We start from the raw sequence: 26736 nt of genomic DNA, 5'->3' as shown, positions 1-26736 counted from the left end.
GTAATGACTCTTAATTAGTTGTACGGAAATAATTTCCGATGGGGATGTGTAGAACTCATAAATAGGAGAGAGATTGTTGAGAATGCACTCATAAATTTGTTCAATATTACGAAAATTGAGTGAATAATAAATGCTTATATACATGGTTGAATCAGAAACCAAATTGTCTAAACTTTTATAACGATGCCGGTAGTCACCAATTTATATCTAGCCCAAATATAAGAACATGCCCAATTATATTACAAATCGATATTAATCCATAATTCAAATGTGATTTTCTCATCTAATTAATTGCTTGATCCATGAATTCTTCAACTTGGTGTTTATATATATATATATATTAATATTATTTTATTTCGAAAGTCTATAAATAATCATGAAAGGGGGAAAAAAACTTCCCCTTCTAATCATTTTCAGTCTAATTCATCTTCATCTCTCGCCCAATTATGCTTTTCCCAATTCTTTATAATTGTTCATAATAAATTTTGATGAAGAATTTTGTTTGAAAAAAAAAATAAAAAATACCATTTTTTTTCATTTTATTTTCTCTATATCAAGTATTGTTAAAAAAGGGTTTACTCTAATATAATTAAAAATATTAAAAATAATTTTTAATATGATGTAAAATTAAATTCTTGTTTACTATATTTTCTTTCAAACTATGACAGCAAAACATGAAAATAGAATTCCTTCCCATCGCCATTTTCTTTTCTCAATGTCTTCAAACCTTAAGGCTCCATTTGAAATTTAAAAAATATATAAAAGAAAAATATAAAAATCCCCATTTTTATATCTGATTATCCAAGACGATGAGAAAAAATACAATAAATTTATAAATAAAATTTTAATTTTACACATCATTAATAATTAATTTTCCCTAATTTATAATAAAACAATCTTTACTTTTTGATAATATTTAATAGAGAAGGAAAATATAAAAAAAAAACAGTTTTCTTCTTTTTTTTTTTTCATATAAAATCCTTGATCCAAACGAACCTTAACCCCATGTTTGGAGGGACCTTGAATTTAGATGTATAAAAATTATATTAAAATTTTTCCAAATCCACCTAACAAGAACTGTCTGTTTAAATCAATCATCACAAACAGATGATAACCAAGAACACTAGAATGCACCTTTAGTACCGTAAAGCGTATAAAATATTTTGCTAGTACAATGTACAGACTGAAGGAGTCAAAAGGAATATGGGGACTGGGGCCAGGAGCCGGATGGGAGATCCAATTCACAGTGGCAGAGTACCCCTCAGTTCACAGGGTATGGATAAGAAATCTCTGAAAATTAGGTTAAGTGATTTTGTAGAAGATGAAACAATAGGAGTCTGACAAATCATGTAAAGCAATAGTCCCTAGATTGAAGGCATTACTCACAATAGCATAATAATCACCTACAATTAGAACAAATGTTCTTTCATTCCTCTCTCTCTCTTTCTCGCTTGCTCGCTCTTGCTCTCTCTATGAGCTCGTTAAGATGCAGTTGACCTCAACATACATGCATTGTTATTCTCAAATTTACAGCTAACTTGCATAATTTTCTCGACCAGGTTAGATTCATCTCACTCACTAATAGGTAAATATCCCATGCCCTTCAAGTACCAAAGTGCTCCTTCTGCTGCATGTTCTGCTGCAGCCTTCTTTTTCATCCTAGGTGCTCCGAAACATTCCAAAATTAAGTCGGAGGCTTCTTCGATCTCCACAACTACCTTGAAGGTGAATCTGTGGAACAGTAGGGTTCAAGATTCAAAGTACAACAAAAATCAGTAGAGCATTTCGTTGACAAAACAAAATTATAAATTTCTTATGAACATTCAAAGTGTAGCAAGAAGCAAGTTCAACCAAGAATGATGTAATTTTGTTAGCTGGGTTGATTTCAAGGGGCTTATGAGGTCATTTATGAGGTTAACAGGCCCTCTGCAAGATTTGATTCTTTTTTCTATAAAAAGGTCGGTGCTCACATAATCTATCAGCCACAAAAAAAAGAAAAAGAAAAAACCATTTGTGATGCATGAGGGCTTCGTTTATAGTAAACAATGAAGGATGTTAAGCTCTTAACACAACAGAGGCGTGGTCTAAACAATAACAACATCCGGCTTATGACAACTGAACAAATAAAAAATATATGCGGGCAAATATGAATTGAGCTCAAGACCTCTAGGCAGGCAACCAGGGCTCTAACACCACATGTAATCCATGGCAGAAGCACAAAAAATGAGAAGAATGGAACAAGAGGGTAAATCATAAAGAAACAAGAAGAAAATTGCGGAAAGAGGTTCATTGGCTTTGCCTAATGTTAGGGAGCTTTTGGCCAAAGTGGAGAGTGTTTGGCATGATGTTAATTCCTGCGATGAGGAGTGATGTGAGCTTTGGCTGCATGGAGGTTCTCCAGTCAGTTCTCAAAAATGACTATTCCAATGCATTTTTTACAAAAAATTTTCTTCTTGTATTCCTTAATGCCTTTTTGGTGAAGTATTTTGTTCACCGAAAAGGCATTAAGATACTTTTGGGAATTGAAGTGGTTCATCTCCTACTTAAGGGGCATTTGGCTTGGATTATCCTAAGTGTCTTCCTAGAATCATTTTCTTGCGTATTTTTGGCCTGTTTGGAACTTGGAAAATATTTGGAAAAGGAAAAGAAAATACGAAGGATTTTATTTTATGTTTGGTTATCAAGGATAGTGTGAAATAAAATAAAAAAATTATGCCAAATCAATGAACAAAAATTTAATTTTACACATCCTTAACATTTGTTTTCTTAATTTTTAATTATATTTGTTAGATTACCACTTACCTAAAGCTTAAGCTATTAGTTTGAGGGCCAACAATGTATATCAAACTTTACTAGTTCCCCCGCATAGGTAGCCTAACAGCACGTGGGGAGATAAATAATAAATAAATAACACCCATTATAGAGAATACAAAAATTTTTAAACACCGCACAATAAATGTGGGCAACAAAACTTAAATCTAGGACCTCTTGATAACCAACATCGATACCATGTTAGATTATCATATTATCTAAAAGTTTAAGCTATTAGGCTGTAAGCCAACAATGTATATCTAGTTTTAACAATATAAGTACAACTATTATTTTTAATGGTATTTGATATAGAGAGAAAATACAATGGAAAATGAATTTTCTTCTTATTTTGTTTTTATTTTTTGCCCTAAAGCAAATCCTTCAAGGAAAAGTAAAAGACTGGCAATTTGTGCTCGATCTAGTGCGAGAGAGTAGATTATAGCTTTAAATATATTTTAGAAAATATTTCAACAAAGGGTTCGTACTACTTGTGCACTTAATAGTGTTTGAAGCATCTCAGGCAAGAACTTGGTTTTCCTCTTGCCCCACCAATTACACCGTGACAATTAGGGCTTTATTCGTGTGACTTCCAACTCATTGCTTCATGAGAATGTGTTAAAATCCCGAGTATCTTTGTGTATAGTGGGTAAATTAGGAAAGTGGGTAAATGTAGGAGGTTATATATTATTTTGTAGGGGGATTATTTCCTTATTAGAATAGGTGATTGCATTATAAGATTGGGATGTACATAATGTTAATTTACACAGAGTTGAATAGAATTGAATTCAGCTAACATGGTATCAAAGCTAGGGTTTCTCAACCTTAGCTAACTATGGCCAGCGTCACCACCAACGGCACCGTCAACAGCAGAGGGTCGACCTCTGCTGAAAATATTGACGGCGACTTAGAGACTACATCCGTTGGGGATTCGAATGGGCTAGACAACACAACCTTTCCACTCGCAATGGAAAAATTAAACGGAAAAAATTTCCGTGAGTGGGCTTATCCATAAAATTGGTAATTGAAGGAAAAGGGAGGCTAGGTTATCTTACCGGCGAACAGAGGAAACCAGACTCCACCGAAGTTGTAGCCTTGCAAAAATGGAGGTCCAAAAACTCCATGGTCACCGCTTGGCTCGTCAACTTGATGCAGCCTTCAATCGGGAAAATCTACTTATTCTTACCAACAGCGAAGGACGTCTGGGACGCCGTTCGTGAGACATATTCCAACGTCAAAAGTTACTCGCAGATTTTTGAGGTCAAGACCCGGTTGTGGCAGATGAGGAAAGGCGAGCGAGCTGTTACTGAGTATTTCATGGAGATGACTCATCTCTGGCAGTAGCTTGACCTGAGCATCGAAGAAGAATGGGAATGCTCCGGCGACAGTGCATGATACAAAAAACGACTCGAAAACGAACGGGTCTTCGAGTTCTTGGCTAGCCTCAACTGAGATCTGGATGACGTATGGGGATGAATTCTTGGCCGACGACCTCTGCCATCAACCCGAGAGGTGTTCGCCGAAGTAAGGAGGGAGGAGAGCCGAAGACGCGTGATGCTGAAGCCACAACCGGATCGGGTTGGGCCTGAAAAACCAGCCCTAAATCTAGGTGGGTTGGATGTCTCGGCTCTTATTTCAAAAGGCCCGGGAGGATATGGACAAAAACCACAAACAGGCAAATTATGGTGTGAGCACTGTCGAAAGCCAGGTCATTCAAAAGAACCCTATTGGGAGATTCATGAAAAGCCTACAGATTGGAAGCCGAGGCAATATAAAAAAAATCGTGGGTATCAGGCTACTATTGACAGTTCAACTGAAAAATTACAAGGCGAAGAAACCAATAATGTCAGTCCAAGTAGTGCATTCAGCCCTGAGCAGTTGGATCAGCTATATAAAATGATTACCTCCATTCAAATATCGGGTCAGTCTTCCACTGGTTCTCTAGCTCATCGAGGTAATTATTTATCAGCCTTAAATACTATATTCTGTCACAAATCACAATGGATAATTGACTCGGGTGCATCAGATCATATGACTGGTTCTTATCAATTGTTTTCATCCTATTCACCATATGCTGGAAACCTGAGAGTCAAAATTGCAGATGATTCACTATCACCAGTTGCCGGTAAAGGAAGTATTCGCATATCTAACTCCGTAACCTTAAAATCTGTCCTACATGTTCCCAAGTTATCTTGCAACTTGTTATCCATCAGCCAATTAACAAAAGACTCCAATTGTTCTACTAAATTTGTTTCATCTCATTGTGTTTTTCAGGACCTATCATCGGGAAAGACGATTGGCACTGCTAAAATGTATGAGGGACTCTACTACTTTGAGGAGACAAGCTTGAGTGAACAATGTAATACTGTAATTTGTGATTCTGCATCTATTTCTAGAGATAGTGAACTTTTGTAATGGCATTCTAGGATGGGTCACCCAAATTTTCAATATTTAAAACGTTTGTTTCTGTTTATCTGTTCAAATAAAATGTCTTCTGAGTTTCAATGTGAAGTATGTGAGCTTGCAAAACATAGGCGTGCTTCGTTCCCAACATCCATATGCAAACCATCTCGTCCATTTACTATGATTCACAGTGATTTGTGGGGACCCTCAAGATCCCTCAATCGCACCCATACAAAATGGTTTGTTACTTTTATTGATGACCATACTCGTCTTTGTTGGGTTTACTTGTTGAAAAATAACATTGAAGTCCGTTCCATTTTTTTCAGTTTTCATTCCATGATTCAAACACAATTCCAGACTCACATTCAAATTTTACGTACTGATAATGGTAAGAAATATTTTAATGATGTTCTGAGAACTTATCTTCAAGAAAATGGGATTGTTCATCAGAATTTTTGTGTGGATACCCCTCAACAAAATGGTGTTGCTGAACGAAAAAACAGACATATACTTGAAGTAGCTCGGGCATTGATGTTCACTACAAACATGAGAAAGTATTTTTGGGGAGATGCCATCTTAACAGCTACACATCTCATTAATCGAATGCCGAGTCGAGTACTTTCCTTTGCCACTCCTCTGCAGAAATTCCAAGAACATTTTCCTACCTCTCGACTCCCCTCCAGTATTCCACTGAAAATCTTTGGCTGTATGGCTTTTGTTCATGTTCATGCTCACCATTGCAATAAATTAGATCCTCGTGCCGTTAAATGTGTTTTCATTGGTTACTCCCCTACCCAGAAAGGCTATAAATGCTATGATCCTGTCTCAAAAAGAATGTTTGTTAGCCTTGATGTCACATTCTTTGAAACCACTCCTTATTTCCCAAAACCCTCTCTTCAGGGAGAGCAATGGAGTGAAGATCAGTTCTTTGACTTCTTTACCACTGACTTTGTGCCATCTATTGAGTCTCTTATTACCACTGACTTTGTGCCATCTATTATTACTTCATTCCCTGACCCATCCACTGAGTCTCCCGTTGCATCACTTCCTGACTTGTCAAACACAAAAGAGCACTTAACCTCAGGGGGAGATGCAGGAAAGCAAAACAACACAGACATACTTGTTTACTCAAGAAAGCCAAACACAAAGAACAAGGAAAATCTCATACCTGAGGCACCAAGAGTGTTGGAACCGATGATGGCTCCGAACAACCATGAGTCTCATGAGCTCTCTTATGATAATCCTGTACCTTATAACATCAATTTACCTATTGCAGTTAGAAAACAAACCAGGTCATGTACGCAATATTCCTAGTCTAAATATATGTCTTATAAAAGCTTGTCTACAGGATATCGTGTTTTTGCCTCTAACCTTGACAGGATGAGAATTCAAAAGAATATTCAGGAAGATCTGGAAATACCTAAATGGAGGGAGGCTGTCATGGAGGAAATGTGGGCTCTGGAGAAAAATGGGACTTGGGATGTAATGAATTTGCCGAGAGGGAAGAAACTAGTTGGTTGTAAATGGGTCTTCACAGTGAAATATAAATCTAATGGGATAGTTGAACGATATAAAGCCCGACTCGTTGCAAAAGGATTCACACAGAATTATGGCATTGACTATACAGAGAAATTTGCACTGGTGGCAAACTTGAATACAATTCGGGTTCTCTTATCCTTGGCAGCCAACTTAGATTGGCCACTACAACAACTTGACATTAAGAATGCATTTCTAAATGGTGAGTTAGAAGAAGAAGTCTACATGACAATACCACGAGGCTTTAGCAAGAAAGGTGAAGAAAACAAAGTGTGTAAACTCAAGAAGTCCTTGTATGGACTCAAGCAATCTCCTAGGGCATGGTTCGATAGATTTGCAAAAGTAATAAAGAACCAAGGATATCAAAAAGGGCAATCTGATCACACCCTGTTCTTCCAACACTCTGAAAGAGGTAAGAGAACAATTCTAATAGTGTATGTTGACGATATAATTTTAACTGGAGATGATACAGTAGAGATGGAAAGATTGAAGAAAGTTCTAGCTACTGAATTTGAAGTTAAAGACTTGGGACAAATGCTGTACTTCTTGGGCATGGAAGTTGCTAGAACGAAAAAGGGTATTAGTGTCTCTCAGCGAAAGTATATCATTGATCTCCTAATTGAAATTGGCATGCTAGGATGCAAACCTAGTGAAACCCCGATTGAAGCAGTAAAGAGGATCGAAGACTGTGGAATATCTGTTGAAAAGGAGAGGTATTAGAGATTGGTTGGTAAGCTAATCTACTTATCACATACCATACCAGATATTGCATTTGCAGTTAGTGTGGTAAGTCAACACATGCATTCACCAAAAGAAGCTCATTTAGATGATGTATACAAGATCCTTTGATATCTTAAGGGCTCCCCGGGCAAAGGACTCTTCTTCAAGAAATGTGAAAGCAAGGAAGTAGAGATCTTTATAAATGCAGATTGGGCAGGATCAGTGGAAGATAGAAGGTTCACCACCGATTATTGCACATTTGTCTAGGGAAATCTGGTAACTTGGAGAAGCAAAAAACAGAATGTAGTAGCTCGTAGTAGTGCCGAAGCTGAGTTCAGAGCAGTTGCTCAAGGATTATGTGAGGGACTATGGTTACGAAAACTCTTGGATGAACTACAAGCCCCGGTGAAATTTCCTATCAAACTTTATTGTGACAACAAAGTAGCCATCAGTATCTCTCTCAATCCAGTTCAACATGATAGGACTAAACATGTAGAAGTGGACCGACATTTTATTAAAGAGAAAGTTGAAGAAGGAACTATCTGTATGACCTATGTACCTACCAAGGAACAAGCTGCAGATATCTTTACGAAAGAGTTGGCACGATAGAACTTTGATGATCTCAATAGCAAGTTGGAGATGATTAATATCTATGATCCAACTTGAGGGGGAGTGTTAAAATCCCGAGTATCTTTGTGTATAATGGGTAAATTAGGAAAGTGGGTAAATGTAGGAGATTATATATTATTTTGTACGGGGATTATTTCCTTATTAGAATAGGTGATTGCATTATAAGATTGGGATGTACATAATGTTAATTTACACAGAGTTGAATAGAATTGAATTCAGCTAACAGGATGCTAAAAAGGTTTAAGGTTGACTGTCAAGCTGGTAGAGCAGGGAGACAGATTGCAGGAAACTCAGGAGCTAGGAGACTAGGGTTCCATTATTATTGGAAACTTGGTAGCAAACTAGAAATAGATCAGGAAGTATGCATAGTATTTAGGATTTGAGGGGTATGAGAAAAGGGCTTGTGTAATCCAGCAAAGGTAGAGAGATTATATTGAAGGATATATTACTGTGCTGTGAATATTAAATGAGAGAGAGAGAGAGAGAGAGAGAGCACAAGGTATTTTTGACCAAAATTCAGACACCCATTCCTAAGATTCAAATGCCATTCAACTATTATCTTCATTCCATCAACTCTTACATCTATTTAGTAGTTGACATATGTAATTATGTACAAAGCAGAAGACTTGGGTACCAAACAAACTTGGAGCCCAAGTTTTGGCCAAAGACTTTTGGAAGCCAAATAAACTACAACTATATATATTTTGAAGCTTGTAGATTGTTTTGCTAATTTACAAACCTGCTTGATTTCAAAGCTTTTAATACCTTAAATATTTAAAATTTGAGGCTGATTTTTTATTTTTCTAGCTGGGATAGAATGACTGGGGAAACAAATTCAACCTGAAAAGCCTAAGATCAAGGGCAGTGAGAAATATTTGAAATTTAGGTTTTCTATCTGAAGTTATTGACATTTTACTATTTGGATTTTTTAGATATGCTGAGGAATCTTACTTTAGAGCACACCTTAATTTAGGAAATTGGTATATCCCATGTATGTTAATTTTATAAATACCTTGTCGTAATATATTTTTATTTGGAGTTATAATATAAAATTGAACATTGGTTCCTGGAGTTTTATCCCTGTGTGGCTTGGATCTTAGGTGCTGTGCCATAAGGTATCAACAAATCCAGAAGGCAGATCTTCCCGAGCTTTATATCATTAAATTCGGCTGCTAAACCAATGTTAAGTTCTAAATGATTTGCACAACCAAGTAGGTGTTAAATAAATAAAGGTATAAAATAGATCATAGACTTACAATTTTAAGTGGCTTGGTCCTTCCTCTTTGCAACATTCAAACAAAGGAGGTTTTAAACTGTTAGCTTTACAGAATTCATATAAACACGATTTTGCTGTTCCTCTGAGTGAACCACCTACAAGATTAATGACGGCAAGAGAATGTGATCAAAGCTCTTACATGCAGGTAAAAAATTGTGTCAACAGTACCTGTGTTCTGTGCGTCAAGGTCACAGCTATTATTTTCATCAGTCTTGCTGGGTTGCAAAGCTGGCACCTCAAACAGAGATGATGCGTTCCTTGCAGGTTTGATACTGGAGGAGCAGGTTTTGGTTGGCTGTTCATTGATGAAATTTAGTCTGCATTTAGCAGCACTAATAGATGGTTCCCGCACCTTTGAGTTCACAGATTCAATTATACTAGGAGGCATCACATCTATGGGTGTTTCATCATATCCAATCAATCTCGGTTCCATTTTGTAATTTGACTTTAAAACTTCTTCCAACTCCAACAATTTAGACCTAACTTCGTAACCTTGAGCCTGCACATCCAAAATCCATGGGTTTCTGAGAACATAGCAGGGAAAAAATATGAAAGTTAACAGGGCTAAACTCCCCTCTAATGTGTAGTAAACAGTTATTTAAGGCTAGCACCTAAATTGGCTGGAGGAATGGTCCTAAGCAAAGTTTTACAAGTGATGAAACATATGTAAACTAAGATAACAGGTCTTATTACATTAACTGTGCATCAAAAAATAAATGAAATGGGGGAACAGAAATAAGTAAAAAACTGTGCATCAGCTAAAAGAAATTTAATGCAGCTACTCAATTAGAACTTAAAAAACTGCCAAAATGATAATGTAAATAAAATTCAGCTCATTATTACACAAATAGCTGATTGCATAACCATGATGCAAAAGCATGGTTTCTCATGTATTGAAACTTAACAAGAATTAATTTCCATTCTGAAACAATTGAACTTCAACGTGAATGTGGAGCTTAAATTGTATGTCCCTATTGTTGTTATTTTAGGGCATTAATACTTATTGAGCACATCTCAGCACCCTTACTACACCTCAAAATTGATGGAAGATGTGTCAACTGGGCCTCATTACTTATCAACTGCAAATTAGGTCTAAGCTTAAGCCAGCAAACATGGACATTGCGTAAAGAGAGCTGATCCACATGTGACATGCTCCTAACAAATATTGGACACAGTTGATGCATTTTCAGTGTTTCTTATTTAATCCTTCATAAATTTTTTTGCATGTGGTAAGAATCATACTATTAGCTCAGGGAAATGCATAAGAAATTACAGCAAAACAGAAAAAAGCTGACTGCAAAAAATCAGAAAGTCTATGCTCAAACAAGAGTGGCCAAACACCTAGCTCACATTGACACATCCTGAACAATATTATGCACCTCCTCTTCAGCTTTAACAAAAATCTGAGCATTTAGATAGCATTTCTAGGTCTCCAAACAAAATATATAGCAGAGGACCAAACCAATATACTAATGTCTCCATCTTTACCTTTTACAAGAGAGGAAACCCACCTGAGCTCTACGTTCCAAGATGAAGTTTCAAGGATTATTCAGGGCAGTACAAGAAGGTTCATATATTCCTGTTGAAGTACTGAGGTAAAATGGAAGACCTAATTGTAGGAATTAGATGAGGAAAATGCTGCAGTACTGAAAATGCTTCAAGGCACGTTACAATGTCGTTTTCCTTAAAACGTTATTTGCCCCCACTAGATTAGTGTGTATTGAGTCAGCAAATACATTTCTAGGATATAATGAAGCCCAGAATATGATCTGATATCAGTTTGTGTTATACACAAACACCCTTAAAGTAATCTAAACAAACTTTTTGGAATTCTATCTTTTTCAAATCTGGATTCAAAGATATAATTAGTGGAGGGATTTGAGAGAGAGAAAAGTAGAGAATGATGAATTTTCTTGCGCTTTTCGGGGAGTTAGCTCCGTCTTTATATAGAAAAAATCATGCCTTTTTCGAAAGGTTGCATCCTTTTCCGAAAGGTTGCATTCGTTTCGAAAGGTTGCATCTCTTAACTAATTTTAAGAGATTATTCCACCTTGTCAATTATTAATGACCTTTCCTTTTCCACTTTTTCCAATGTGGGATAAACCTACATAACTTTAAATGTTTTAGAAAATTCATCAAAGGAAGACTTTGAAAACCTACCCATAAAATCGTATATTTTAGAAAATATTTCAACATTCCCCCACCATTTTCAAAATATAGATGAAAAATAATTTATTTAGATAAGAGATAATTTATGCATAAATGAAGGTGTCTTTAGGACTTGAACCTTCACTTAGTGAATACATATCAAAGTTAATCAGGATTACATAGTAGACGAACTTTGAACTAGCAATCCTCTTTTGATTAACCGGATACATATCACACACAAATTATTAGATTTTGGGTGTTACCAAAAGCCGACACGTGGATTGGCCTTGCGTCTAGTTTGATGAGTGCTCACAAAACTTGTTATAAACCTATTAAGAGCTTAAGCTCAACCTTCACCTTTTCACATTACAAGTACAAAACACTATTTTCCTTAGGATGGATTATGTGATACATATATACATTTTAGTGCTTTCAATCACTACATATGATGTACTTTGCTCATTGAACTCAAGAGCTTGAAAATTTCAAGCGTTGAGTCGAGTTTCCATCATTGGTGACTATGGGTTATGGATTTAAGTCCCATCCCCTTTGATTTTTTCTAATGTCTCTTGCTAGTCCTTTTGTTAATGGGTCAGCCAAATTTTGGCTTGATCTCACAAAATCTATGATAATTACCCCATCAGTAATTAACTGCCTCACATTGCTATGTCTTAGGCCAATATGTTTGGATTTACCATTATATATATTACTATATGCTTGTGACAAAGTTGCCTCACTATCAAAATGCAAAGATATAGGTGGGATAGGCTTTGGCCAAATTGGAAATTCTAATAACAAATTCCTAAGCCATTTTGCCTCTTTGCTACAAGAAACTAAAGCCACAAATTCTGATGCCATAGTGGAATTTGTTATAAGGCTTTGCTTCTTTGAACCCCAGGAGATAGCTTCTCCACCAAGGGTGAATATCCACCCACTAGTTGATGTATAATCATTACGATCAGTTATCCAACTGGCATCTGTGAATCTTTCTAAAATAGTAGGGTATCTTTCATAATGTATGCCATAATCCATAGTATTTTTCAAATACTTTAATACTCTATATATAGCATGCCAATGTATATCACTAGGATTACTAGTATATCTACTAAGTTTACCTACAACAAATGCTATATCAGGTCTAGTAGAAGTCATAGCATACATCAAGCATCCAATAACTCTAGCATATTCTAAACTGATTTACTGCTCTATCAGTGTTAGGATATAATTTCAAATTTGCATCAAAAGGTGTGCTAACAGGTTTGTAGTCATAATGATTAAACTTTTTTAGTATCTTTTCAATATAGTGTGATTGAGTGAAAATCAATTTATCATTGTTTCTAATTATTCTAATACCTAGAATCACATCTGCATTACCCATATCTTTCATATCAAAATTAGATGATAACAGTTTCTTAGCATTTTCAATACTTTCAATATCAGTACCAAAAATTAACCTATCATCAACATATAAGCAAATAATTACAACTTTATTTCTATTGAACTTACTATATACACATTTATCAGATTCATGTATTCTAAAGCCATTAGAAAGAATTACTTGGTCAAAAAGAGACTTAACCAATGTACAAACTTTAGATTCATTTCCTAGCATAATAAAGCATTCAGGTTGGTCCATGTAAATTTCTTCATCCAATTCTCCATTCAAGAATGCAGTTTTTACATCCATTTGATGGATTTTGAATTTGTAGATGGAAGCTAAGGCAAGCCAAACTCTTATAGTTGCAATTCTAGCAATTGGAGCATAAGTATCAAAGTAGTTTATGGCTTTCTTTTGTGTAAAGCCTTTAGCTACTAACCTTGCTTTGAATTTGTCAATTGTTCCATCTACCTTCATTTTCTTTTGAAGATCCATTTACAACCTATTGGTTTTGAACCAGGAGGTAAATCAGCCAATTTCCAGGTTTTATTACCCATTATAGAATCCATTTCATCATTTATAACTTCTTTCCAAAATGTAGAATCTTGGGACTTCATTGCCTCTTCATAAGTAAGAGGATCTGATTCCACACTTGGTGAAATTATAGTTTGTCTAGAGTGTGATTCTCTAGTACCTTCTACTAGGTAGATTATGAAGTCTGGTCCAAAAGACTTTGTTGTTCTCCTCCTCTTACTCCTCCTAGGTTCACTAGGTTCAGAAGGTTCACCACTAGTACAAAGTGGTTTCAAAGGCTCCACTAATTTATTTTGATCACTAACCTTTTGTATGGAAGTGAACTTATTTTCATAGAACTCTGCATCTCTGGATTCTATCACTAAATTAACTCCTATAGAATCATTTGGTTCAATTACCAAGAATCTATAAGCTTTGCTATGTTCAACATAGCCAAGGAATACGCATTCTATTCCTCGCTCACCTAATTTCCTTATCTTAGGTTCAGGAAGCCTTACAATTGCTCTACAGCCCCAAATCCTAAGATATTTTAAATTAGGCTTTCTTTTCTTCCATAACTCATATGGAGAAGTTTTAGACCTCTTAAAAGGAACTCTGTTTAATATATGACATGCAGTTAGAAAGGCTTCACCCCAATAACCACTACTTAGTCCTGAATTTGACATCATGGCATTGACCATTTCAATCAATGTTCGGTTTTTCCTTTCTACCACTCCATTTTGTTGCGGAGTATATGCTGCAGAAATTTCATGTATCACACCTACTGATTCACAATAGGCAGGAAAGTGATATTCACCTCCTCTATCCGATCTAAGACACTTTATCTTAGCATCACATTGGTTTTCTACTTGTGCCTTATAAATCTTAAACTTGTCAATTACTTCATCTTTAGTATGCATAAGATAAACATAACAGAATCTAAAAAATCATCTATAAATGTTACAAAAGAATCTTTAGTAGGTGTACCATGCAAATCACATACATCACTATGCATCAATTGAAGTAAAGAAGAAGTTCTAGCAGTTTTGTTAGGAAAGGGTTTTTTGGTTATTTTGGTTTTAATACATACATTGCACTTATCATCAATGTCATTCACATATCTAGGAATTAATTTCATATTAGACATATCATGCAATTTTGTAGTATTAATATGCCCTAAACGATTATGCCATAGACAAAGTGAATCAACCATATAAACAAAAAAATTCACTTTATTGATATTCAATTTAAACATACCCTCATACATATAGCCTTTTCCCACAAAGAATCACCCTTGGAGAGTACAAATTTGTCAAATTCAAACATTAACTTGAAGCCAAATTTATTAAGTAGGCTTCCAAAACTAGATTCTTCCTAATTTCTGGTACATGGTATACATCAGTGAGAGTCAAACTTTTTCCAGAAGTAAATTCTAAAGTGACATCTCCTTTGCCTTTGACTACAGCAATGGACGAATTTCCCATGTAGAGAATATTGCCATCTTCCACCAGTTCATACTTTGAGAATGAACTCTTGTCTTTGCAAACATGTCTTGTTGCACCTGAGTCAATCCACCATGCGTAGTCATCTTCAACAACATTGATTTCAGAAATCATTGCCACAAACTTGTTATTGTTTGTTTCATCTTACTTTTTCTTGAGAAGACGACATTCACTTTTGTAGTATCCAGGTTTTCCACAATGGAAACATGAAACTTTCTTTTTCTTATTTTGATTCTTGACAGAATTGTACTTCCTTTTCTGATTTCCTTTCTTGTGATGTTGGGGTTGCTTAGAACTGACTCCTTCTTCCATCATATGCACCTTGGAAGTATGCTCTTTTGCACCTTTTTGGTTTTGCCTGAACACTTCCTCAACTTGGAAATGTTGGCCCAATTGTTCAAGAGACATATCATCCTTCTTGTGCTTCAAAGATTTTCTAACATCTTTCCATGTTGGAGGTAACTTATCAATAATAGATGAAACAAAAATGCATTCATCCATTTTCATATTATGCTGATTAAATTGGTTAAGGATGTGCATAATTTCATGAAACTGTTCTACTACAGACCTATTGTCAATCATAGTATAATTGAAAAATTTACTAGTAAGAAATTTCTTACTAGTCTCATCATCTGTGAGATACTTAGCTTCAAGTGCATCCCACAACTCCTTTGCAGTAGCCATATTCTGATAGAGATCGAACAGATTGTCTGACATTGAATTGCAAATGTGGCCTTTGCAAATTTAATCATCTTGCTCCCATTTAAGCCTTGCACGTCCCTCAGCCAAGGTTTCATTCTCATTCACAGCAAGTTTGGGGGTGGTCAGAACATTCACTACTTTGAGACCCGCAAGAAGGAAGTACATCTTTTTCTGCCAGCGCCTAAAATTGCTTCCATCAAATCGTTCAAGTTTGACGAAGTCAGCAGCGAATTCCCTCAAGGTTGAAGAACCAGCCATAGCAAAATAACGTTTTAAGATTGTAGGAATTAGATGAGGAAAATGCTGCAGTACTGAAAATGCTTCAATGCACGTTACAATGTCGTTTTCCTTAAAACGTTATTTGCTCCCACTAGATTGGTGTGTATTGGGTCAACAAATACGTTTCCAAGATACAATGAAGCCCAAAATATGATCTGATATCAATTTGCGTTATACACAAACGAAAACTGATCACAAACACCCTTAAAGTAATTTGAACAAACTTTCTGAAATTCTATCTCTATAGAAAATAGAATCAGATTTGAAAAAGATATAATTTGTGGAGGGATTTGAGAGAGAGAGAAGTAGAGAATGATGAATTTTCTTGTGTTTTTCGTGGAGTTAGCTCTGTCTTTATATAGACAAAATCATGCATTTTTCGAAAGGTTGCATCCATTCCAAAAAGTTGCATCCTTTTCCAAAAGGTTGCATCCGTTTTGAAAGGTTGCATCTCTTAACTAATTTTAAGAGATTATTCCACCTTGTCATTTATTAATGACCTTTCCTTTTCCACTTTTTCCAATGTGGGATAAACCCACATAACTTTAAATGTTTTAGAAAATTCATCAAAGGAAGACTTTGAAAATCCACCCATAAAATCATATATTTTAGAAAATATTTCAACACTAATCACCACAATAGGTCCTCTCCCTCCAATTATAACATATGTCAAGACAGTCAAGTACATACTAATGACCATGATACCATTACTAACTCATGCTTACTGATATTACTAGCACACACTAACACTATGAAAAAACGAAAAATAACCATTAATACTCCCCCTCAAGCTAGAGCATAGATATCAATGCTTTGGCTTGTTACATATGAATTTAACACAAGCACCCCCAAGGCTTTAGTGAACAAATCAGCAAATTGCAAATCAGACTTCACATGAATGGTTGTAATGAGCTTCTGTACATGTTTCTCCTGAATAAAGAGGAATCAACTTCAATGTGTTTTGTTTGCTCATGGAAGACTGTGTTGGAGGCAATATAAATGGCGGTTTCACACATCAACTCTGTAGACCAAGAATGTGGAAAACCCAATTCTTCCAACATGCTCTTCAACCAAACAAGTTTACATGTAGTGCGAGCCATGACCCTATACTTTGATTCAGCACTTGACTTGGCCACCACAGTTTGTTTCTTACCCTTTTAGGAAACCAGATTACCACCAACAAAGATACAAACTATACAGTAACCGATGGGTTCTCTGAAGATGACTCAACCCAATCTGCATCTATATATTCTTCAATATAAGTGACCTTGGTCCTATTATAAGAGTTCTCTCCCAACTACACTTGAGATATCTAAAGACGTGAATTATTGCATCCTACTGAATTGCTTTTCTAAAATCAAGAAGCATAATCACAACACTTATTGCAAAAGATATATTTGGTCGAATGACTGTGAGATAATTCAACTTCCTAACAAGTTCCTAGTACTGTCCTAGATCGGGCAACAAGTTGCCCACAAGTGTATCAATAGGTTTGGATCCTAATAGCCCAATTGTCAACAGAACAGCAAACAACAAAGCAAAAGATTTCTTTCCTTACTTCAGCCCACATTTATTTCCTTATATTTTAATTCATTATTTTGTACAGTTAGCATATATTTAGTTTACTTGTACAGGGCTAGAATTATGCTAGACCTTATTTACTTTCCATGTATAGCATTCTTGTAAAGTCTATATATAATATACAGAACTCAAGGCCAATTCATTGGGCCATTCACAAAATATTTGACATGGTATCAGAGCTAGCCAACTGCTAGTTCTTTTTCCCCTTCGAGTTTTTGTCTTCTCGGTTTTGTGGCTGTTAGGGTTTTGTTTTCTCTTCTGGAATATTTTCTCCGTTCTTTCGGTTTTTCTGTGGCTACATGGCTGTCGGCACAGCAGGTTTCTGGGTTGCCATTTATTCCTCCAGTTTATGTCCTTGTGATTCTTGGCAAGCAGGCAACAATTTTCTGTTGCTGTTTGTGACTTTCGCCAAGCAGGCACAGCAGGTTTCTGGTTTGCCACTTATTTCTCCAGTTTTTGTTGCTGTTTGTGACTCTCGGCAAGCAGGCTTGTGACTTTCGGCAAGCAGGCACAGCAGGTTTCTGGTTTGCCACTTATTTCTCTAGTTTCTGTTGCTGTTTCTGGCACTTATCTTCTTGGCACAGCAGGTTTTGGGTTCAAGATTTAACTTTTTAGTTAAGGGAGGTTGTTCTTGGTTTTTTTTCTTTGTAAATGCATTGTTTATTTTGGGCTTCTAGATTTTCTGGGGGTCTGTTTCTTTCAGCAGTCTGTTTTTTTTGGGCTCCTCAATTTTCTCCATTATTTAGCATGGACTCCGCATCTGTGTGCTCCAAGTTTACGGGCAAAAATTATTCTATGTGGGCTTTTCAATTTGAATTTTTCTTGAAAAGAAAAGATCTTTGGGGTTCTATTGATGACACGGATTATGCACACAATCCTAATAAATCCAAGGAGTCTGCAGCTTGTCCTTCATGGGATGTGCTTGATGCTCAGATTATGTCTTGGCTTCTTGGCTTGGTTGAGCCATATATTGTCCCCAACTTGCAACCTTATTGCACCGCTCAATCCATGTGGACTTATTTAAAAACAGTATATCATCAAGATAATGATGCTCGTCGTTTTCAGTTAGAGCATGCGATTGCCATGTTTCAACATGACAATCGCTCCATCCAAGACTATTATTCAAGGTTTTTGACTCTTTGGAATGAATATTCTGATTTGGTTACTACGGATGTTCCTGTGGCTTCTCTTCCCATTATTCAACGTCTTCATGAGACTAGTCGTTGTGATCAATTTCTTATGAAACTCCACCCCGAGTATGAATCTGTTCGCTCGTCTCTGTTAAATCGCTCTCTTGTTCCTTCTTTGGATGTTTGTTTTGGTGAGTTACTTCGTGAAGAACAACGACTTAGTACTCAAGTTACTCTGGCACCATCTCATGGTAGTTCCAGGTTTGTCCCTATGGCTTATGTTGCTCAACGACGAGGACCTCTTGCGCATTCTAACACTTTGTAGTGTTTTTGATGCAAAGAATTTGGACATATCGCTACTAATTGTTTTAAGAGATTCTGCACTTATTGCAAGAAGAAGGGTCACATTATCAAAGAATGTCATATCCGCCCGAAGAATCATCAGGTGTAGGCATTCCAAACTTCTGTTAGTGTACCCCCCACAGTGACGTTTGCGGCTCCTGGCTCTTCTTCAGGTGACTTCTCTGTTCTTGTACCTCCTCCAGCAAATTACTGCACACTCGAAATGGTGCAACAAATGCTAATTTCGGCATTATCAGCAATGGGGCTCCAAGGTAACAATTCTACACATTTTTGGTATGTAGACTCAGGTGCCTCAAATCACATGACGAATAATCCCACTACCTTGTGTCATGTTCGGCCCTACGCTAGTCAATCTGTTATTCAGACTGCTAATGGCAGTTCTTTGCCAATAGTTGCTATCGGAGATGTCTCTTCTAAGTTCACTAATGTGTTTCTTGTTCCTCAGTTTTCCACGAATCTTATTTTTGTTGGTCAATTAGTTGATAACAATTGTGTTGTTAATTTTTCTGGCAATGGTTGTGTTGTGCAGAACCAAGTAACGGGGGAGCCGATCGCGAAGGGACCTAAAGTGGGGCGCTTGTTTCCACTACTTTTGCCCGTTCTAGCACGTTCTCCAGTTTCTTCTATTAAGTCTTTTGTTTGTAATAATGTTTCAGATCTTAGTATGGTGTGGCATCGTCATTTAGGCCATCCCAATACTCAGATCTTATCTCATGTATTGAACTCTGGTTTACTTGGTAATAAAGAAAATTCTTCTTTATCTCTTGAGTGTGCCTCTTGCAAACTTGGTAAAAGCAAAACTCTTCCCTTCCCTTTAAGTGCTAGTAGAGCTTCTCAGTGTTTTGAGCTTATCCATAGTGATGATTGGGGACCTTCCCCGGTTAGTTCACATGATCATAGCATATTTACTTAGATCTACTTTCTTCGCTCTAAATTTGAGATTTTTTGTAATTTCGTTGAGTTTTTAGCATATGTTGACAATCAATTTTTTGCTTCTATTAAGACATTACGCACAGATTCTGGTGGTGAATATGTGTCTATTGAGTTTCAGGAATTTTTGGCTTCTAAAGGCATTATTCATCAACGTTCATGTCCTGCTACTCCCCAACAAAATGGAGTAGCCAAACGGAAAAATCGTCATCTCCTAGATGTGGTCCATACTATCTTGTTGGAATCCTCTGTTCCATCCTTGTTCTGGGCTAAGGCTCTGAAAAGTGCTACTTACTTGATTAATCATTTACCTTCTCAAGTCGTACTCATGGAGTCTCCCTATTTTCGTTTATTTGCTAAGCAACCTAGTTACGGTAACCTCCGTACCTTTGGTTGTGTATGTTTTGTTCATTTACCTCCTCACGAGTGACATAAATTATCTGCTTAATCGGTTCGATGTGCATTCTTGGGATACAATGTGTGTCAAAAGAGATTTGTTTGCTATGATCCTACATTACATCGTACACGCATTTCTAGGAATGTTATTTTCTTTGAAAATCAACATTTCTTTCCTATGTCCTCTGTACCCTCCTCTCCTACTGTGATTCTCCCCTCCTTTGAGGAGCAGTTCTTGGATTCTCATCCAGTCAGTTCTCGTTTTAAACTAGGTATTGTGTATACGCAGTGCCCTTGCCCATAGTCTCTTCCAAGAGCTCATCGATATCTGATCCTACCACGCTCAATATTCAGTTAGTTGCAGCACCTCCAAAGCCTTTGGTACGTCGCTCTTCTCGAGTGTCTGTACCCCCGGACAGGTATGGGTTTCCCTCTTCAAGTTCTGCCAACTTTGTTTCAGCTCTTATTGCTGCATTTTCCCATTTAGATATTTCCACTTCCTACTCACACGCTGGCAAGCATGATTGTTGGTGACAAGCTATGCAGGAAGAAATTGCTGCTCTAGAGACCAATCACACCTAGGCCATTGAGCCTTGTCCTCCCACCATTGTTCCTTTGGGTTGTAAATGGTTTTATTCAGTCAAGGTCCGATTTGATGGAAGTTTGGATCATTACAAAGCTCGCCATGTTTCATTTGGGAATAATTAACAATATGGTGTCAATTATGAAGAGACCTGGCTCTTGTGGCTAAGATGACTACTGTTCGTACAATTCTGGTTATTGCTGCTTCCAGTGAGTGGCCACTACATCAGATGGATGTCAAGAATGCTTTTATTCACGGGGATCTTAAAAAGTGTATTTATATGAAGCCACCCCCGGGCCTGTTTCACTCTCCGATTTCACTTGTGTGTAAGCTTTGTTGTTCTCTTTATGGTCTCAAACAAGCTCCGAGGGCTTGGTTGATAAATTCCGCACCACTTTATTACAATTTTGATTCAAGCAGAGTAAGTATGACACTTCATTGTTTCTTCAGAAATCAGACATGGGTATTGTTGTTCTTTTGGTTTATGTTGATGATATTGTGACTATTGGTTCCGATTCTACTTTACTTGCTCAACTCAAGACTCATCTCTCAGAGTACTTTCATATGAAAGATCTTGGGTCTCTCACATATTTTCTTGGTATTGAGGTGAATCGTAGTCCTTCAGGTATTTCACTTAATCAACATAAGTACGCTAGTGACTTGGTGGCCACAACTGGCCTTTAGAAGGGTACTTCTGTTGATACTCCCATGAAATTAAATGTCAAGCTTCACAAAGATGAGGGTAATTTACTTGCTGATCCCAGTTTATACCAGAAGTTGGTGGGTAGTCTTGTCTATCTCACCATTACTAGATCAGACATTTCTTTTGCTATACAACAAGTCATCTAGTTTGTTCAGACTCCTCATCATCTTCAATTGGCTGCTGTCTGTAGGATCATACGCTATGTTCAGGGCACTTCTGCCTCTGGTTTATTCTTCCCTAAGGCAATTCTACTCACCTCGCTGCTTATAGCGATGCTGATTGGGCTGGTTGTGCGGATACACGTCGCTCCATCACTGGTTGGTGTGTGTTCTTAGGTGATGCATTGATCTCTTGGAAGAGTAAGAAGCAAGACAGAGTTTCTAAGTCATTGACGAAATCTGAATACCGGGCGATTGAAATTATTTGGCTTCGATCTTGTTTGCTGAGCTAGATTTTTTTGAGACCGATCCTACACCTCTACATGCTGTTAATACGAGTGCTATCCAGATCACGACCAATCCTCTCTATCATGAGCGCACGAAGCATATTGAAGTCGATTGTCACTCTATCTGCGAAGCATTTGAAGGTTGTGTTATCACTCTTCCACACATTTCCACTGAATTACAAATTGCGGATATCTTCACCAAGGCTCTCACTTGTCATCGAAATTGCCTCCTAAGTAGCAAATTGATGCTTGTTGATAAACCCACACCAATTTGAGGGGGGCTGTCAACAGAACAGCAAATAGCAAAGCAAAAGATTTCTTTCCTTACTTTAGCCCACATTTATTTCCCTTATATTTCAATTCATTATTTTGTACAGTTAGCATATATTTAGTTTACTTGTACAGGGCTAGAATTATGCTAGACCTTATTTACTTTCCATGCATAGCATTCTTGTAAAGTCTATATATAATATACAGAACTCAAGGCCAATCTATGGGGCCATTGACAAAATATTTGACACCAACACCCAGCCTCATATGAAAAAAACGAAAACATGCTTCCTCCGTGACAAAATTGTTCCATATGAGATCTGGATACTTCTATGCCTAAGGAGTACTTTAATGGTCCCAAATCTTTAGTTTGAAACTAAGTTTTAAAAATACTCTAGGTCGTGGATACCTTAATCATTGTCACCAATAATCACAATATTATCCACATACACAATAAGTAGAATGTACTACATTGACTATGATGATAAAATATAGAGTGATCTACTCCACACCATTAGAGGCCAAATGTAAGTACTATAGCATTAATCGACCAAAACATGCTTTGGGAGGGGGTATTTCAGACCATATAATGATTTCCTGAGTTGACACACTGGGCTTGAGTCAATCAGAGCAACAGACCACATAGGTCAATGACAAGTGGTAGCTAAAGAGATGAATAAACTTTGGCGACCAAGGAGAACATGCATGAAAATCCAAATCATACACTAGATATATATCCTTTAGCATAAAAATGGACCTTCAAACGAGCAATAGAACCACCAGAACTGATTTTCATGATGCATAATAATACCCAACGACAACCAACAATTGATTTATTAGGAGGATTTCCTAAGTATCATTTTCCTATAGTGCACACATTTCTTCAACCATTGCAATCCTCCTTTTGGATTGGGCTAAGGCTTCATAAACAAATTCACTAAGAGCAATAGAAAATAGTGTACGAACAAAACAATAATATGAGGTTGACAAGAAATCACAACAAACAAAGTAAGAGATTTGATGCAGTGTGTAGGTGTGTTCACTTTTTCAGGAATAAATGGGAGGATCAACATTGTGGAAAATGGGATCATCAAACAAAGAAACTAGAGGCACAATAGTAGAAGCTAGAAGGGACTCTCCTCATTTCCTCCCTTGAGCTCTATCGTGAATAAACTAGAAAATTAGGATGATGAGGGCAATGAGAAAGACTTAAACTACATGGAGACAGGGGATGACTACGTGGAGATAATAATGGAAGATCAAGGAGAGGAAGAGACTCATTGAGGTAAGAAGCATCCAAAGACAAAGAATAGCATGGTGTTGACTAAAAGGAGGCAGCATTGGCAGAGACAAAAATCGATGCAAAGTAGGATTATAACAACAATATCCCTTTTGAGTACATGAGTAGCCCACGAAGACTCATTTTATAGCACAAGGATCCAACTTATCCACCCTGGGGGTTAACTGATGAACAAAAAAATCATACCCTAATATACGAGGAGGTAAAGAGAATAAAGGAGCATTTGGGAAGAGAGTGAAGTAGGAAAATTTACCACCAAAAATAGAGGACGGAGTTGTCATTTTGTTAATAAGATAGCAGGCAGTCAGCACAACATCACTCCAAAACATTTTAGCAACATTCATTTGATAAAGTAAGATATGAGGTTCAAGGATATGTCTATTTGCCCATTATGTTATGGAGTGTACCGATGAATAATACTAGAATTAGTCATATAAGTAGTGAATTGGATATTGAAGTACTCTTTAGCATTATCACTTTAAAGTATCCAAACAGACAAACCAAATTGGGTCTTTATCTCATAACAGAAAGCACAAAATATATGAAATAAGTCAGAATCATCTCTTATTAAATATAACCAAGTCATCCTCGAATAATCATCAACAAAAAGTCACAAAATATTAGAAACCCAACTTGGACACAATTTGACTAGGGCCCTAAACATTAGAATCTAACACAATCATCATCATCATCATCATCTATTATTATTTTTATTATTATTATATTATTAATCTTAACATAGGTACAAGTTTGTATAAATAGATGTACAGTAGAAGAATAGAAGGAAATAACCAAAGATGGTAACTTCGAAGGAAACAAAATATTCTAGGATATTCACACATTTACAGCCGAGATTCTCTTAGAAAAATAGGAAAGTTGACTAAACAGATTTGAAACTTTCCAACACTCCGCCTCAAGTGGGCTTGAAGATATCTTCCATGGCCAACTTGCTAATGAAGTTTTCAAACTGTTTCTTTGGCAGTCCCTTTGTCAGTATGTCTGCTACTTGCTCAGTTGTCGACATATATGGCGACAAATTACTCCCTCATCTACTTTCTCCTTGATAAAATGTTGTCTACCTCCACATGTTTAGTTCTATCATGAAAAACTGGATTGTGAGCGATAGTCAATGCAGCTTTATTGTCACAATACAATTTCACTGGTAGTGAATTAGTAATCTTTAATTCTTCTAGCAACCTTTTGATCCATAGTGCTTCACAAATTCCATGAGCAACAACCCTAAATTCTGCCTCTGCACTACTCTTTGCCACCACATTTTGTTTCTTGCTGCGCCATGTTACTAGGTTTCCTCCAACAAAGGTGCAATAGCCAGAAGTTGATCTTCTATCAGTGATACTTCCAACCCAATCTATATCAGTGTATACTTCAACCTGTAAATTCCCATGTCCTCCAAATAATAAACCTTTACTTGGACTGCCTTTTAGGTACCTTAGAATCCTATACACAACATCAAAACGCTCGGGTCCTGGTGAGTGCATAAATTGACTTACCACGCTTGTTGCAAAGGCTATGTTAGGAGGTGTATGAGAGAGATAAAGGAGTTTCCTTGCAAATCTTTGGTATTGCTCTTTGTTGATCACTTCTTCAACCTTAGCTGGTTGGAGTTTTACATTCGGCTATAGGTGTTTCTGCTGCTTTGTGTCCTAGCATACCCATTTCTCCAAGTAAATCAAGCAGATGCTTGCATTGGGAAACAAAAATTCCTTTCTTTGACCTTGCAAATTCCATACCAAGAAAATACTTCCAAGTTTCCTAAGTCTTTGATCTCAAATTCCTAAGCAAGGATCTTCTTTAACCTCTTTAGCTCATTGCTATCATCACTTATCAGAATTATGTCATCTACATAGACAATAAGGATAGCCGTTTTACCTTCACTCGTGCGTCTATAGAACATATTATGATCGGCTTGACCTTAGCTGTAGCCATGACTCTTTACTACCTTCCCAAAGCGTTCAAACCAAGCTCTAGAAGATTGTTTGAGTCCATACAATGATTTCCTCAATCTGCACACCTTGCCTTTGCCACCTTTCCCTTCAAATCTTGGCGGTAGATCCATAAAGACTCCCTCCTCTAAGTCTCCATTTAAGAAGACATTCTTCACATCTAGTTGGTATAAGGGCCAGTTAGAGTGAGCTGCTAGAGAGAGCAACACACGGATTGAGTTCATCTTGGCTACAAGAGCAAATGTTTCTTGGTAGTCAATTCCATATGTTTGAGTGAACCCCTTCGCCACAAGTCTTGCTTTGTACCTTTCTATACTCCCATCAGCCTTGAATTTTACAGTAAATACCCATTTACAGCCAATAGTCTTCTTCCCCTCCGGTAGGTCACCAATTTCCCAAGTGCGTTAGCAATTAGTGCATCCATCTCTTCTGGAACAGCCAATCTCCATTCCGGGTGATAGGGTGCTTCCTGAATGGTTCTTGGAATAAACAGATGAGAAACATTTGAAGATAAAGGCCTTACAAGAATCAGGGAGTCTATGATAGGATAGGTGGTTGGAAATAGGATGTGTGGTACAGGTTCTAACTCCTTTCCTAAGGGCCATAGGCAGGTCAAGATCAGAAGAATTATCAAAACAAGGATCTGAAGAAGAAAAAGTACATGGAGTATGTGAAGGAGGACCAACTTGTGTAGGTGATGATGATTGGCCTTGCTCTGGATTTGAAGAAAGAGCTCTATTATTCTAATGATTTCTTCTTCTGATATAAACATGAAGCTCAGATAAGGGAATATTAGATAGTACTTCTCCCCCTATTTGTGAATTAGGTATGCCTTGTATAGGTAGACTAGGATTTCCATTATTTTTTCCAGTTAAAGTATTGGTTTCCTGACCCTTTAAAGAGTGTATGTCAATGTCAAGGAAAACATTTGGAAGAGGCTTAGAGGTTTGCCAGAACTCATCTTCAGTTTCTTTTTTCTCCTCCTGAAGATAGTTATGGCCGAAAAAGGGTTGGTTTTCAATAAAAACAACATCCATACTGATATGAATTTTTCTGGTCAAACGGTTAAAACATTTGTACCCTTTTTTATTAGGAGCATATCCAAGGAAAACAAAATTTTCTACCCTAGGATCAAGCTTGGATCAAAGATTGGTAGGTATATGAACAAAAACAGTG

The 26736-nt window shown here is 36.9% G+C and overlaps 1 protein-coding gene across 3 annotated transcripts in view; it reads right to left on the bottom strand.

The window, feature by feature from the left end:
- Positions 1-1348: 1348 nt before the first annotated feature.
- The window catches only part of LOC131157916 (dicer-like protein 4), a 190065-nt gene continuing 164677 nt past the window's right edge, over positions 1349-26736 (bottom strand). For all 3 annotated transcript variants that reach the window (XM_058112378.1, XM_058112379.1, XM_058112380.1), the window contains 3 exons: positions 9542-9872; positions 9354-9468; positions 1349-1731 (listed from right to left, as the gene is read on the bottom strand). In XM_058112378.1, the coding sequence (XP_057968361.1) occupies positions 1572-1731; positions 9354-9468; positions 9542-9872 (606 nt within the window). In that variant the 3' untranslated portion in view covers positions 1349-1571. The remainder of the gene's footprint in view (positions 1732-9353; positions 9469-9541; positions 9873-26736) is intronic.

The sequence above is a fragment of the Malania oleifera genome, chromosome 6 (assembly GCF_029873635.1).
Source record: "Malania oleifera isolate guangnan ecotype guangnan chromosome 6, ASM2987363v1, whole genome shotgun sequence".
In the NCBI taxonomy this organism is placed as follows: domain Eukaryota; kingdom Viridiplantae; phylum Streptophyta; class Magnoliopsida; order Santalales; family Ximeniaceae; genus Malania; species Malania oleifera.
Note: the sequence above shows the minus strand (reverse complement) of the source record. Positions and strands in the feature narration are given on the sequence as shown.